Source organism: Papio anubis, chromosome X, assembly GCF_008728515.1.
Source record: "Papio anubis isolate 15944 chromosome X, Panubis1.0, whole genome shotgun sequence".
In the NCBI taxonomy this organism is placed as follows: Eukaryota; Metazoa; Chordata; class Mammalia; order Primates; family Cercopithecidae; genus Papio; species Papio anubis.
In genome coordinates, this window is record NC_044996.1 from 125644595 (window position 1) to 125661513 (window position 16919).

Below are 16919 nucleotides of genomic sequence, written 5' to 3' on the forward strand. Positions count from 1 at the left end.
CCCAGCTACGCGGGAGGCTGAGGTGGGAGAATTGCTTGAGCCTGGGAGGTGGAGGTTGCAATGAGCCGAGATTGTGCCACTGCACTCCAGCCTGGTGACAGAGCCAGACCCTGTCTGAAAAAAAGAAAAAAAAAATTAAATGGTTGTTAACATACCATTTTGTAATTTGCTGTTGTCACTTTTTCCATTCATTAAAAAGCTCTATGACTGGGCACAGTAGCTCATGCCTGTAATCCCATCACTTTGGGAGGCCAAGTAGGGAGGATCACTTGAGGCCAGGAGTTGGAGACCAACCTGGCCAACATGGCAAAACCCCATCTCTAATAAAAATTTAAAAACTATCCAGGTGTAGTGGCACACACCTGTAATTCCAGCTACTCGGGAGGCTGAAGCATGAGAATTGCTTGAACCTGGGAGGCTGAGGCTGCAGTGAGCCGAGATCACACCACTGTACTTCAGCCTGGGCGACAGAGCCGGACCCTGTCTCAAAAAAAAAAAAACTCTATAGCAAACGTTTGTTACATAGTAGTCTTTTATTTTATTTTATTTATTTTATTTTATTTTATTTTATTTATTTATTTATTTTGAGATGGAGTCTCATTCTGTCACCCAGGCTGGAGTGCAGTGGTGCGATCTCAGCTTACTGCAACCTCTGCCTCCCAGGTTCAAGTGATTCTTCTCCCTCAGCCTCCCAAGTAGCTGGAATTACAGGTGTGCGCCACCATGCCCGGCTAATTTTTGTATTTTTAGTAGAGATGGGGTTTTGCCATGTTGGCCAGGCTGGTCTCAAACTCCTGACCTCAAGTGATCTGCCCACCTTTGCCTCCCAAAGTGCTGGGATTACAGGCATGAGCCACCACGCCTGGCCTGCTGTCTTGATTTATGAATTTTAGGCACTATCTATTGAGTTTCTCCAGTAATAGATAAGGATTTTGCTGTCTTACTCCCTTGCCTTCCAACCCCAAAGTCTCCCAATTTATTATTATCATATTTTTTGGTTAATCAATATTAATTGCTTGACATTATACAACCACATAAATATTAGTTTTTCTGTCTTTTTTTTTTTTTTTTTTGCTATTTTTTCTTTCTTTCTTTTTTTTTTTTTTACAACTTAGTTTTCCCCAATGTCAATAACTGCCTTGCATTTTCTTACTTGCTTAATTTTGGACACTTATTCAAATCCTCTGTGTTAGTTCCCTATGGCTGCTATAGCTAAGCCAGAAGTTCAAAGTGGGTCTGACTGAGCTAAAATCAAGGTGCTGATAGGGCTGCATTCCTTCTGGAAGCTCTAGAGGAGAATTCATTCCTTGCTTTTTCCAGCTTCGAGAGGCTTCCACATTCCTTGGCTGGTGGCTGCCTTCCATCTTCAAAGCCGGCCATGGCCAGTCGAGTCTTCCTCTTGCTGCGTCATGACTCCCACACTCTCTTCTTCCCTGTTCCATATTGAAGGGTCCTTGTGATTACATTGAGTCTACCCGTGCAACGCATGATAAATTTCCCATCCCGAGAGCAGCTAATTGGCAACCTTAATTTCAATTGCAACCTTAGTTTTTTTCATATAACAACATATTCATAGGCTCCACAGATTAGGGTGTGAACATGTTTGGGGGGCCCATTATTCCGCCCACATCTAGATCCTCCATTAAATCTGCCGAGGCTTATCAATAGCGTGTTCCAAACACTCAGTTAAATCAGACTTCCCTCCTAGAGTCTCCATTCAGTTCCAGCTGAACTGACCTGCCAGACAGTGCCATCCAGGGATTTCTCTCTCACTGCTTTTGTGTATGGGATCCCTCGTTTCATGAGTCTCATGTTTCTGCTGTCTTAACATACTCCTTTTTTTTTTGGCTGGAGCACATCCTTCTGACATTCTGTAAAAAGAGGACATGGGAGGTATGTATTTGGAGTCCTTACATGTCTGAAAATGTCATTATTCCACGTTTATATTTGATTGATGGTTTGGTTGAGTATAGACTTCTAGGTTGAAGAGCCCACTTTGGTGGTGTCCTGCTAAGCCTGTTACCCTCCCTGGCTGCTGTTTGAACCCCAACAGTACCTTGAGATGCCGAGCCCTTTGATGCTTCCTCTCCTGTTCTCCTTGTCCTTGTTGGAGGATTTCCCTTTAATTAATTAATTAATGTATTATTATTAGTTTTGGAGACGGAGTCTTGCTCTGTCGCCAAGCTGGAGTGCAGTGGTGCAATCTTGGCTTGCTGCAACCTCCACCTCCCAGGTTCAAGAGATTCTACCGCCTCAGCCTCCCCAGTAGCTGGAATTACAGGCGCCCACCACCACGCCTGGCTAACTTCTGTAGTTTTTTTTTTTTTAGTAGAGATGGGGTTTCACTATGTTATCCAGGCTGGTCTCAAACTCCTGACCTCAAGTGATCTGCCCACCTCAGCCTCCAAAAAGTGCTGGGATTACAAGCATGAACCACCATGCCTGGCCTCCCTTTTATTTCTTTACTATCACTTTACCAGGATTTGAGAGGAAGAGATGATAAACACAAGTAGTCAATGTGCTAGTATTGAGCAGAAGTGTGTATTTTTTAAGACTTTGCTATGAATTGTCAAATTAGATGCTCACTTCAAAGTCCTGTGATAATTTTTAAGTGTTTATTTGTTCAACTATATTCATTACTTATTCTAAGGTATTCAAGAAAGGAAAGTCATAAATTAGTAAAGGTATAATAATCTTTGAAAGCAACCTTTTCCATTATTAAAATTATGCTCTTTGAAGAAAACCTGGAACAGTGCCGGTCACTATCCTGGGCACTTTGCAAGTATTAGCACATTATTGCCTCATGACAACCCTATGAAGTAGGCACTATTCTCCCCATTTTACAGATGGGGAAACTGAGTCACAGGTTAAGAAACCTCCTGGCCAGATGCAGTGGCTCACACCTGTAATCCCAACACTTTGGGAGGCCCAAGTAGGAGGATAGCTTGAGCCTAGGAGTTCAAGACCAGCCTGGGCAACATGGTAAGATCTCCGTCTCTACAAAGAAATATGAAAATTAGCCAGGCATGGCAGCGGGTGCCTGTAGTCCCAGCTACTTGGGAGGCTGAAGTGGGAAGATTGCTTAAGCCCGGGAGGTGGAGGCTGCAGTGAGCCATGATTGCACTACTGCACTCCAGCCTGGGTGACAGAGTGAGGCCCTATCTCAATAACAGCAACGACAATAACAAAGAAACCTCCCAAGGTTACACAGCAGCTAGTACTAGGTGAAGCCTAAACTCATCATGCCCAGGCCGGTGGCATAGACACCTCATAGCCATGCTCTGCTGGCTCAGAAAATAGAAGGAAAATGGATCAACAACAGTCGCATGGCTTTAGGATGACCTTTTAACCTTTTGGAATATTTGCTTGCAAAGCTTTTAATGTATTTTTTAAGTTAAAAGGCAACTGGGAGCCAGGCGCGGTGGCTCACACCTGTAATCCCAGCACTTTGGGAGGCCGAGGGGGGTGGATTATGAGGTCAGGAGATCGAGACCATCCTGGGTAACACTATAAAACCCCGTCTCTACTAAAAATACGAAAAAAAAAAAAAAAAAAAAGCCAGGCCTGGTGGCAGGCACCTGTAGTCCCAGCTACTGGGGGAGCTGAGGCAGGAGAATGGTGTGAACCTGGGAGGAGGAGGTTGCAGTGAGCCGAGATTGTGCCACTGCAGTCCAGCCTGGGAGACAGTGAGACTTCGTCTTTAAAAGAAAAAAAAAAAAAAAAAGGCAACTGGGAGGCAGGCACAGTGGCTCATGCCTGTAATCCCAGCACTTTGGGAGGCTAAGGCAGGTGGATCATTTGAGGTCAGGAGTTCAAGACAACCTGGCCAACATGCTGAAACCCCGTCTCCACTAAAAACACAAAAATCAGTCAGGCGGTAGTGGCGGGCGCATGTAATCCCAGCGCTACTCGGCAAGCTGGCGGTAGATAAACCCAAACCGGGAGGAGGGTTGCAGTGAGCGAGATACAGCACCTGTACTCCAGTCAGGTAACAGAGTGAGACCCTGTCTCAAAAACTGGTGGAGATGTATAAGTAGTAGTCGTTTATCATGAGTATTTATATACCATGAGCGTTTTATATGTATCCAGATTTCATACCAAGCAAAACACGAAGATCCACTGACATTTTATTAGACCATTGACTGGCAGGCGGTAAAACCATGCCTGGTGTCCAGCACTTTGGGAGGCCGAGGCGGATCTGAGGCAGGAGATCGAGACCATCCTGGCTCACACCGTGAAACCCCATCTCTACTAAAAGTACAAAAAAAAAATTAGCCGGGTGTGGTGGCGGGCGCCTGTAGTGCCAGCTACTCAGGAGGTGTGAACCCGGGAGGCGGAGCTTGCAGTGAGCCGAGATCGCACCACTGCACTCCAGCCTGGGTGACAGAGCGAGACTCCGTCTCAAAAAAAAAAAAGACCATTGAATAGGAGTTCTAAACCATGAAAACAAATGAACTGTTTTGTCCAATTTCAGACGATGTCATCATTTCTAATGGAATCAGACACAGCTGACTTTACATTCCCAGGACTACTCTTTCCTGCTAAAGAACATTGATTGAGCATGACATTTAGCCTCTCTGAACTTGAGTTCCCTCCCTTGTACAGTGTTAATACTAACATATAACTGACACTGTTGTGAGAATTTAAAAGCAGATCAGAGTATCGCAGCCCCCTCCTCCATAAATGGTAGCGATTATTATCTTAAGATCATCCTTTTTGCCCAGAGAGACTTTCAAAAGACCCATAACACTATTTTATGGCAGGTCAAACCTTTTTATTCCTTTATTCAGGCACTGAGAAAAGGTCTAGTCCATATCTGATAGTTTGTGTGTGTGTTGTTTACAGTTATGAAAGACTGAGGCATACATAAAACTTTTCAGAAAATTTAATTATGAACACATGTCAAAGTCAAAGTTTTGTTTCAAGATTCCCTCTTTTTTTTTTTTTTTTTTTCTTTTCTTGAGACAGAGTCTCTATCGCCCAGGCTGGAGTGCAGTGGCACAGTCTCAGCTCACTGCAACCTCTGCCTCCCGGGTTCAAGCAATTCTCCTGCCTCAGCCTCCCAAATAGCTGGGATTACAGGTGCCCACCACCATGCCTGGCTAGTTTTTTTTTTTTTGTATTTTTAGTAGAGACAGGGATTCGTCGTGTTGGCCAGGTTGGTCTTGAACCCCTGACCTCAGGGGATCCACCCGCCTTGGCCTCCCAAAGTGCTGAGGTTACAGGCATGAGCCACCGCACCCAGCCCCAAGATTCCCTCTTATTCCCTCTTGGTTGGGACATTTTCTGGGAAATGAATGGTCAGATGATCATTGTCAGACTGGACACAAGGTGAAAGAATGTCTGGCTAAACATCACTAGATTTCTGACCTTAGGTCAGCTGAGAGGGGGGCGGGGGGTAGAGGGAGCAGTCTCCCTGACAAGGGCTTAATCTCATTAAAGAGTATCAGAGAATTGCTTTAGCATTTTTATCAGGAATTCTAATTTCTTCCCAGAAGAAGGTTATGAAATGCATTCAAATTTAGGAAAAAAGAAAAAGGTGATTTGAGAGTCCTCCAGGGAAAATAGTACCCCATCTTCAAGGTTCTCAATTTCCATCATTAGAGCACTAAAGAGGAGTTACTAGCTCCCAAAAATTACAGTGATAATAGGTGGAAATCATCATATATCTTAGTATCACTACACACTTTAAAAAATATCTGGAAGAATATTCCTTCAAGAGTTAACAGTGATTATCAATTATCTCTGCAGCAATTGGTAATTGTGAGATGATGGAAGATTTTCACCTTATACACTGTATCTTTAATGTTTTATTTTATTTTATTTTTGGGACAGGGTCTTGTTCTGTCACTCAAGCTGGAGGACAGTGATGTGATCATGGTTCACTGCAGCCTCGACCTCCTAGGCACAAGCAATCCTCCCACCTCAGCCTCCCGAGTAGCTGGGACTGCAGGTGTGTGCCACCATGCTTGGCTGATTTTTTATTATTTTATTTTTGTAGAGATAGGATCTCACTATGTTGTCCTGGCTGGTCTTAAACTCCTAGGCTTAAGCAATCCTCCTGCCTCAGCCTACCAAAGTGCTGGGATTATAGGCATGAGCCACTGTGCCTGGCCTGTTTTATTTTTAAAAATACTGAGAAGAGATTACTTTTGTAATGATAATGATACGAATATATTTCGCAAAACATCAAGTCAGTTTTACTAGCTCAGGGCTGTGCGTCACTGGTAGCTCCCTTGAGCCCATTTTCATTGCCAAGGACCGAGCAGTTCATCAGATGGCAGAGCTTTTGCCTTGGCTCTGAGGAGCTGAGGTACAGTGGGGATTCTCACACCTGAGCTGCTGATCAAAACACAGGTTACTGGGTCCCAGCCCCAGAGATCCTGACCCCGGGTGGGGTCCCCAGCGTGCATCTCTAACAAGTTCCCACATGCTGCTGCCACTGGGCTGGGAACCACACTTTGAGAACTTCTGTGGTCCAGAAAAGAAAACTTCAGCTGGGGAATAGAATCCTTAACCCAGGGCTGGCAAGCAAAACAAAGAAGATGAACTTGACTGACTTCCCACTTTTGCCTCTGGCTGGTCTGTAATTATTTTTGAGAAAAGGAACTTGATTTGACTGACTCTATTTAATAAGAAGTCGTGCTAGAAAAGGGTTGTACCATCTCTTATTAAGTGACCGCCTGGTTCAGAGACTTCTCAATTAAGTCCCATGGCCTCTGGGGCTTGAGGATGCATCTGAGGTTGGCTGTCTGCTTTGAGGCCTTCACAGTCTAGGGGATGGCTGTGGCGTTTCACCGTCAACTCAGGCCACTGGTCCTGGTTTCTCTGAACCCCGAGGTGATGGGGTGGTGGTTATCGTAATTCTGATTTCCTGTTTGGGAAGCAGTGTGGGGGTATTATTGGAGGAGTTAAAACACAGGGAATATCGTCCCCACCCAGCCCCATATAACCCACCAATCACATATGTATTCATTCTCTTTTGGTGCTAAAATATACATAACAACATCTCCCATTTTAACCATGTATTAATGTACAGTTCAGTGGCATTAAATACATTCACATTGTTGTGCGACCATCACCACCATCCATCTCCAGAACCTCTGCATCTTCCCATACTGAAATGCTGTAATCATGATCACTCTTTTAAAGTCTTTAACAGCTTTTATTGAGATATAATTTGCATATCATACAATTCACTTTTCTTTCTTTCTTTTTTTTTTGAGACGGTCTTGCTCTGTCGCCAAGCTGGAGTGCAGTGGTGCGATCTCGGCTCACTGCAACCTCTGCCTCCTGGATTCAAGCGATTCTTCTGCTTCAGCCTCCCAAGTAGCTGGGACTACAGGCACACACCACCATTCCCAGCTAATTTTTGTATTTTTAGTAGAGACAGGGTTTCACCATGTTGGCCAGACTGGTCTCAAACTCCTGACCTCAGGCAGTCCACCCGTCTCGGCCTTCCAAAGTGCTAGAATTATAGGCGTGAGCCACTGTGCCTGGCAATTCACCCATTTTAAAATGTATAATTCAACAGTTTTTAGTATATTCACAGAGTTGTGCAACCATCAACACAATCAATTTTAGAATGTTTTAGGCCGGGCGCGGTGGATCACGAGGTCAGGAGATCGAGACCATCCTGGCTAACACGGTGAAACCCCGTCTCTATTAAGAAATACAAAAAACTAGCCGGGCGAGGTGGCGGGCGCCTGTAGTCCCAGCTACTCGGGAGGCTGAGGCCGGAGAATGGCGTGAACCCGGGAGGCAGAGCTTGCAGTGAGCTGAGATCCGGCCACTGCACTCCAGCCTGGGCGACAGAGCGACAAACAAAAAAAAAAAAAAAAAAAAAAAAAAAAAGAATGTTTTGTCACCCCAAAATGAAACCCTGTACCCATTAGCTGTCACTCCTCAATTCCCCCAGCGCCTGACAACCACTAGCCTACCTTGTCTCTATGGATTTGCCTGTTCCGGACATCTCATATACATGGAACCATATAATAGGTGGCTTTCGACAACTGGCTTCTGTCACCTAGCATCATATTTTCAAGGGTCAACCATGTTGTCGCATAAATCAGTACTTCATTCCCTTTCGTATTCACTTTTTTTTTTTTTTTTTGAGACAGAGTCTTGATCGGTCACCCAGGCTGGAGTGCAGTGGTGCAATCTTGGCTCACTGCAGCCTCAACCTCCCAGGCTCAAGTGATCCTCCCACCTCAGCCTCCCATGTAAGCTGGGACTATAGGCACGTGCCACCACGCCTGGCTAATTTTTGCATTTTTTTGTTTTTGTTTTTGTAGAGACAGGGTTTCGCTGTGTTGCCAGGCTGATCTTGAACTCCTGGACTCAAGTGATCCACCCACCTTGCCCTCCCAAAGTGTTGCGATTATAGGCGTGAGCTACGGAGCCTGACTGTATTTGCTCTTAATAACATTCAAATGTGAATTCATTATCTCCTCCACATCCCTTCCCCAACAAAAACTTCCTTCTCCACTTAGTTGATTTCTCCACTTAGTTGAAACTCCATTATCCAGCTTCCAAGCCAACTAACAAAATATTTCCATTGAATCCTCCATCTTTGCTCCCTATCCTCTTCCCAAATCCACTGCCTCATCAGAGCCTGTCAAATGTATTTCAAAAATGGCTCTAGAATGTAACCTGTCCTCTTTGTCAGTATCAATGCTATCATATTTCTTGCCTTTACCACCTCTAGCCTGTTCCTGGCCTCCCACCTGCAAGCTCTTCCTCTAGTCCTTTTTCCGCAGAGCTCACCAGTTACCTCCCTAAAAACAGCCTGCTTAGAAATCTGTGCTCCAGGCCAGGCACGGTGGCTCATACTGGTAATCCCAGCATTTGGGAGGCCGAGGTGTGTGAATCACTTGAGGCCAGGAGTTTGAGACCAACCTGGCCAACATGGTGAAACCCCGTCTCTACTAAAAATACAAAAATTAGCCACGTGTGGTAGTGCACACCTGTAATCCCAGCTACTCGGGAGGTTGAGAGAGGATAATTGCTTCAACCCAGGAGGCAGAGGTTGCAGTGAACCGAGATTGGGCCACTTCACTCCAGCCTGGGCAACAGAGCGAGACTGTCTCAAAAAAAAGAAAAAAGAAAAAAAAAGAAAAGAAAAAGGAAACCTGTGCTCCTACCCATTGCCTGCAGGGTCTTGTTTGATCTGGCCCTGGCATAGAAACCATTTAGAATCACACATTTCACTACACTCCGCCCCTTCCACAGGAGACCCCTTGAAAATGCCATCTGTTCCGCAGACTCTGCACATCCTCACTTGTTCTTCCCTCTGTCAGGAACGCAGGCCAATGTCTGTGCAGCCTGGAGGCTGAGCTCCAAAGGAACCCAGCCTGTGAAGGAGCCCCTCAGCGTAGCTTCTCCTGAAGGTTCAGGGACAAAAAGAGAAACTATGTTTGCAAGTCAATTCCTACTTTTAAATTTTCATTACCAATGAGATCAAAAGCCTCCCATGGTAATTTATGAATTTTCATTTTTAAAAATTGGCCTGTTGCTACAGTTTATTCCTATGTTAAACGCCATGGTTCTATTTAGTGTTAACGTTTATTTATTTATTTATTTAGACGGAGTCTTGCTCTGTTGCCCAGGCTAGAGTGCAGTGGCACAATCTCGGCTCACTGCAACCTCCACCTCCTGGATTCAAACGATTCTTCTGCCTCAGCCTCCTGAGCAGCTGGAATTACATGTGCGCACCACCACACCCGGCTAATTTTTGTATTTTTAGTAGAGACGGGGTTTCACATGTTGGCCAGGTGGGTTGTGAACTACTGACCTCAAGTGATCTGCCCAGCTAGGCCTCCCAAAGTGCTGAGATTCTAGGCGTGAGCCACCATGCCTGGCTTAATGTTAACATTTATTACAATACATATTTCACACATATGATCTTAATGTCTGGCGCTTTGGGAACTTTTTTGATTATCATTTGATTTGTCTTTTAATTGTGAAAATGCAATTCCTTACACATGACCCCTTGTGATTTTGGTGGGGGAGGAAACCAGCAGGATGTGTAGAAAACAGCAGAAACCATGGTTTTTTGTTAATCTCCTAGGACCGTTCTCCCAATTTACTATTTTCTTAGACAAAGCAGTGCTGTGGAAAAGGATGGAAAAATGTTCTTGGCAAGTTCGCCTGTGCACCAGGGCTCTTTTTGCGCACTTTAGATACAAGCTCGTGTGACTGGTCAGCTTGGGAGTTGATTACTCAGGCATTCTTTGGATTTTTAAACGAGGACACCCTATTTTTGTAGCATTGTGGACATGCACGTCTCACCTTCTAGTTGCTTCCTTTGTGTTTTCCTTTGTTTACAAAGCAAGGCTTTCCCACAAACCTTGTAAAGAAGGTCATGGTTTAGCTGTTTCATAAGTGATCTAAACCCAGTCCTGTTAGATTTGTTGAAAAAGATTTACTGAAAAAGAAAAAGAGGGAAGGGAGTGGGTCATTCTAAGAGAGGCTATCAAGTCAGGTAAACATAATAGAGCAAGACATTTGTTATTAATATTTTTGTGACTTTTGATCTAGACATCAGTTACCTTTAACCCGGTGTACACGAAGCAAAGGAGGAATGGAAAAGTCTGCCTCAAAACCATCAGGCCCAGCGAGGTGGCTCACACCTGTAATCCCAGCACTTTGGGAGGCTGAGGCAAGCAGATCACTTCAGCTAGGGGTTCGAGACCAGCCTAGTCAACATGGCAAAACCCCATCTCTATTAAAAATACAAAAATTAGCTGGGCATGGTGGTGCACACCTGAGGTACATGAATCTCTTGAGCTTGAGCTCAGGAGGCAGAGGTCACAGTGAGCAGAGATCGCATCATTTCATTCCAGCTTGGGTGACAGAGTGAGACTCTGTCTAAAAAAAGAAAAAAAAAGCCATCAGGATAGAGCCATGACTGCCTGCTTAAAGTGAATAGACACTTCTCAAAAGAAGCACTATTCACAATAGCAAAGACTTGGAACCAACCCACATGTCCATCAAAGATAGACTGGATAAAGAAAATGTGGTACATATACACCATGGAATACTATGCATCCATAAAAAAGGATGAGTTCATGTCCTTTGCAGGGACATGGATGAAGCTGGAAAACATCATTCTCAGCAAAGTAACACAGAAACAGAAAACCAAACATCGCATGTTCTCACTCATAAGTGGGAGTTGAACAATGAGAACACATGGACACAGGGAGGGGAACATCACACACTAGGGCCTGTTGGGTGGTGGGGGGCTAGGGGAAGGATAGCATTAGGAGAAATACCTAATATAGATGACAGGTTGATGGGTGCAGCAAACCACCATGGCACATGTATACCTATGTAACAAACCTGCACATTCTGCACATATATCCCAAAATTTAAAGTATAATAAAAAAGAAAGAAAAAAAAGTGCTGTTTGCCAGAGTTCTCCAAGTAAAGTTACTATTTCCCCCATTTTAAATATTAAGACATATTTATTTCAGGGAAAATACTTTGAGGCTATGCAAATATCCTGTTTCTCCTTAAATTTTCACCCACTCATTTGTGAATGGTAGTTGGATCATGCCTATATTAGCAGTCACTGTGATGTTCTAATGATGCTTTTCCCTTTCTCTCATTTCTCTTACACTTTAATTGGAATTCCTCTGAAAGGAAGACTTGTCCCTTCTCCTTGATATTTTCCCCTAGTCAGTTATTTAGTTGTATTTCTATAGACTCAAAGATATTAATTTTCTTCAAATACAATTATTAATTATTTTGTCGCTTGAATTGCTCCAGGTTTGGCCTTTGGGAACCCTTTGGGGCTGGCTCCTGTGCCCTTCTGCTGTGCCCTGTCACCTTTGTTCAGCACATCTTTACTTTCTGGCACTGTGAGATTTTTACATTTCCCCATAAAGCTCATTAGAAGCACTATACAATGACTGTCTTTTGTATAGCACTCAGCACGTAATTTATATTAATATAAAGATGATATTAAAGGTTATCAAAGTATTGTTCATTATATGAAAATTACAGATGTTAAGTCCCAGTACTCAGAGATAGGAAGTATGAAAGGCAGAAGCTCACCCACCTTCAATTTTCTATTTTTATTTTTATTTTTATTTTTTTTGAGACAGGGTCTTGCTCTGTCACCCAGGCTGGAATGCAGTAGTGTAGTCACGGCTCACTGCAGCCTCAACCTCCTGGGCTCAAGTGATCCTCCCATTTCAACCTTCTGAGTAGCTGGGACTACAGGTGTGTGCCACCTCATCCGACTAATTTTTGTATTTTTTGTAGAGACAGGATCTCACTATGTTGTCCAGGCTGGTCTGAAACTCCTGGGCTCAAGCGATCTACCCACCTCAGCCTCCCAAAGTGCTAAGATTACAGGCATGAGCCACCATGCCTGGCCACACCTTCAGTTTTTATCCAAAAATTTGTTACTACTACTGAGCAACATAGCAGTGCCTTTTAAGTCATATGATATCATTTTAAGTGTAACAGCTCCAATACTTTCTATTTCCAAAATGCATAATCTCCTCTGGTGGAAATGGGAGTTCAGTGGGACAAAGATGTGGTATTAAATAAAATCTTATTTCTCTAGAAATATTCATGAGATGAATTTACATCATTTGAAATATTGCATTAACCATTGTGTTAAAAGATATTCTTGTAAGAGGGAGGCAGGATGAGAAATTATGCATCTATTCATGTCAGCAGCTGGATCTGAATCTTGATATTAACTTCCCTTGTGCTGGTCAGCAAAAGTTTCTCCAAGGAAAAATGAAAGGACAATAGGAACAATTCAGAAGAACTAAACAATAAGTGAAAAAATGGAATGTTCATTTTCATAAGTCAGAGAAACTTAAAATGAAAAATAAACTATAGTGTTTCGGATAGAATCACCACAACTTTGTTTAGTTAAGGCATTAAAATTAGGGTACATGGCCCAGTGCGATGGCTCAAGTCTGTAATCCCAGCACTTTGGGAGGCCAAGGCGGGTGGATCACCTGAGGTCAGGAGTTCAAGACCAGCCTGGCCAACAAAGTTGAAACCCCATCTCTACTAAAAATACAAAATTAGCCGGGCGTGATAGCGCATGCCTGTAATCCCAGAAACTCGGGAGGCTGAGGCGGGAGAATCGCTTAAACCCAGGAGGTGGAGGTTGCAGTGAGCCAAGATCCCGCCATTGCACTCCAGCCTGGGCAACAAGAGTGAAAGTCCATCTCAAAAACAAACAAACAAACAAAAAAATAAAATTAGGGTGCAGTTCAGGGATTTTCTAAAATGTGTTGCCATCAGTCTTTCTTTTGTGGTAACGCAAATTTGACCACGCAGGAAGCAGATCAAGGAGGAGCGACACCGCATTCCTGTCCAAGAAGGAAAAGGTATGCCTTGAAACAGACCAGAGAATAAACAAGACTCAAAACTTCAAGCGAGTCAGGTGCAGTGGCTCAGCCTGTAATCCTAGCACTTTGGGAGGCTGAGGCGGGGGAGGATCAGTTGAGCCCAGGAGTTCGAGACCAGCTTGGGCAACATAGTGAGACTTCATCTCTACAAAAACTACAAAAATTAGCTAGATGAGATGGCACATGCCTGTAGTCCCAGCTATTTGGGAGGCTGAGGTGGGAGGATCACTTGAGCCCAGGAGGTTGAGGCTGCAGTGAGCCATGATCACACCACTACCCTCCAGCCTGGGTGACAGTGAGACCCTGTCTCAGAAAAAGAGAGAGAGAGAGAGAGAGAGAGAGAGAGAGAGACAACAAAACAAAACAAACCTCCCAAATTCAATGAGAAGACTGTCTTCTCCACATAGGACAGAGAGACCAAGCAGGACATAAGACAAACTGCTGATTTTTTCTTTTTCTTTGAGCCGACAGAGTTCAGCACCCCATCTGCTGGCTTAGGCCTCTGTGATGCCCGGGTAAGTTTAGCTATGGGAAGGTATCATTAACAATGTTCAAAGACTTTTGACTCATCACTGTGAGAATGCACTGGGCAGCCAGCCAAGAACCACTACAGGGCCGGCACAACTGTTTCCATGTCGAAATGTACTCCATCACTTTCAGGGGTCTGAGGTTCTTTGAGAGAGGGCTAGGATGACCCACTGATACTGGCCTTAGCAAAGAGAACCACCTCTGGAATTGAGCAGACACTCATACTAGTTCTTCTGCCGTTGGGGAAAAAAAAGCCCCAGTAGCAGAGGGTTTATCCAGACTCTGTGAGTTTCAGTGTTTGTCAACTCTAAGATGGTATCAGAAGGCCTGATTGCCCTGATTATAACAAGACATGTAATGAGTGAGGCACCAGGGTGCCTGGAGCAGGAATATTTGAGTATTCATCATCCCTGCCTTCAAGATTTCACATTCTTTTTTTTTTTTTTTTTTTTTTTGAGAGAGTTTCGCTCTGTGTCCAGGCTGGAGTGTAGTGGCGCCATCTAGGCTCACTGCCACCTCCACCTCCCAGGTTCAAACGAATTCTTGTGCCTCAGCCTCCCAAGGAGTTGGGACTAAGGTGTGTGCCACCACGCCTGGCTAATTTTTGTATTTTTCATAGAGAGAGGGGCTCACCATGTTGGTCAGCTTGGTCTCGAACTCCTGACCTCAGGTGATCCGCTCACCTTGGCCTCTCAAAGAGCTGAGATTACAGGCGTGAGCCACCTTGCCTGGCCCACTTCACATTCTTTTCTTTTCTTGAGACGGAGTCTCGCTCTGTCGCCCAGGCTGGAGTGCAGTGGGGCGATCTCGGCTCACTGCAAGCTCCACCTCCCGGGTTTACGCCATTCTCCTGCCTCAGCCTCCCGAGTAGCTGGGACTACAGGTGCCCGCCACCACACCTGGCTAATTTTTTTTATTTTTAAGTAGAGACGGGGTTTTACCATGTTAGCCTGGATAGTCTCGATCTCCTGACCTCGTGATCCGCCCGCCTAAGCCTCTCAGAATGCTGGGATTACAGGCGTGAGCCACCGCGCCCGGACTTCGCATTCTTAATCTCCGTGTTCTCTGATCCCTTCTTTAGGAGTCTGATGTTGACGACACTAGGACTTCAACTGCAGCCTCTGTGTGGATGGGCCTCTTGTCCCTTGATTAGCCTCCTATTTCGATCGGTTTGGCACACATGAACGGTGTTTAGAAAGATGATGCTACTGATTTCTTGTTTGTAAGACCCTGACTTTGAGGTTTTTTGAAAAACTCATGAAACAGTTATAAGAACAATTTTCTACAGAAATCCCAGGATGGTAACCAATTTACAAGAGTTGCCCCACCAACATAGGTGAGGTATGGAGATAGCCCCTCTCTTGGGTAGGGGGTCGGCTTTCATTTGTCCCTTTTGAGTCCACTAGCCTTCAGCCCCCTCCATTTCCAGGGCCACTGATCTAATTTCTCTATTGTCTTACTTGCTCTTTGCCTAAATGTCTCCCATGTAGTTCACTATCGTTTCCTACCACCAGATGGTGGAAAGGGAAAAGGAAATAACGAGCCGGTAGAGGAATGTGGTGGCAGGCAGAGTATCTATGGCGAAAGGTGTGGTGGTGAATGGACCCAAAACGGAGCTTCTGAATTGCCCACGAATGCCCACGGATTCCCTGTTTCCATTTTAGCGCCCACTCAAGGGTCGGCCATTCAGGTCTGGGAGTCAGTAAGGCACAATGATGCCTGCTGGGGAGGGAGCCAGACCTCATCTCAGCGGATTCCTGGGAACATCAGACCTCGGGAACATTCCTGAACACCCGAACCCCACCTGGCCCAGGCACTGGGGCGGGGCTTAGGCGGGTCCCTGCGAGGCGATGCGTCCCCTCGGCCCCGCTGCGTCCTTCGCTCGTTTTTCCCCACGTCGGTGCCACCGCCTCCTCTGTGCGGAACTCGCACCTGGCCTGCCTGCGTTCCCACGCCCCACCGAAGGGACGCCGCGTTTCTCTCCCTTCCAAGGGACCCTTTTCCTTCCCCCAACACCCCCCCCCCCCCCGGGAAGTCTCATTCCGGATTGCCTCGATGCCCCAGGGTCACCTGCCATCACCCTGGGCAGGCGTTTGGCCCCGGGCCTGCCCTGGTCTCCATCCCCAGCCCGTCTTCCACCTCTTGTCGCCCCCTCCCGCTCAGCCCCCTTCTCCTCCTTCTCCACGTGCCCCTGCACTCCCACGCCCCTCCCCCACGGAGCCCCTCTCCTCCGGTCTCGAGGAGTCTCGCGGCACTTCCCGGGGCGTCAGCCCAGCCGCCGCGGGTGGGTGGCAGCCGCGCGGAGCGGGGTCCCTCTGGCGAGGGCGGTGAGGAGGGCGCCCAAGCGCCTCAGCCGCAGGGACGCCCCCGGCGCCTGCCCCGACGCGGCCCGGGCCCCGCCCCTCTCCGGCCCCGCCCCCGCCCGGCGGCCGCGCGTCCCCGGCAGGCGGAGCTGCAGGAGCCTCGCGGCAGCGCTGAGGAGGAGGGGAGAGCGGGCGGCGCGGCCGCGGCTGCCGGGCGCTGGGCTGGGCGGCGCTTTTTTTTTTTTTTTTTTTTTTTTTTCGCAATTTCCACTCGCGGGGAGCAGGAAACCCGGCGCAGCCGGGCGCATTGGGCCGCGATGCAACAGCAGCAGCAGGAGTCGCCCCGGGGCAGCAGCAGCAGAGGCAGCAGCGGGCGGCGCTGAGCCGCCACCGCAGTCACTGAGGAAGAAGCCGGCCCAGCAGCCGCCGCGTCCGGACCCCCGCGCCTGGATCCTAGCGCCCCGATCCCGGCGCCCCGAACCCCACGCCCGCCTCCGCCAACTTTCACGCTGCCTCGGCGGCCCGGCCCGGCTCGACGCCAATGGGTGAGTGAGGGCCGCCCGCGTCCGGGCGTCCACTTCAGCCTTGAGGGCGTCGCGCCAGTCCCAGAACCGCGGAGCCCGGGAGGGCGCCCCGGGGGCAGGGTCCGGACGGGGGACACCGCAGTGGGCGCCCTCGCCTGCTTCGCGCACCCCCATTCACTCCCACT

General features: G+C 46.8%; 1 protein-coding gene across 9 annotated transcripts in view; it reads left to right on the forward strand.

The window, feature by feature from the left end:
* The first annotated feature begins 16449 nt into the window (after nt 1–16449).
* Nucleotides 16450–16919, forward strand: part of SH3KBP1 (SH3 domain containing kinase binding protein 1) — a 355843-nt gene continuing 355373 nt past the window's right edge. For 8 of the 9 annotated variants that reach the window (XM_017953930.3, XM_021933130.2, XM_021933128.2 and 5 more), the window contains exon 1: nt 16450–16755. In XM_017953930.3, the coding sequence (XP_017809419.2) occupies nt 16752–16755 (4 nt within the window). In that variant the 5' untranslated portion in view covers nt 16450–16751. The remainder of the gene's footprint in view (nt 16756–16919) is intronic. The other variant, XM_021933132.2, reaches the window with a different exon arrangement.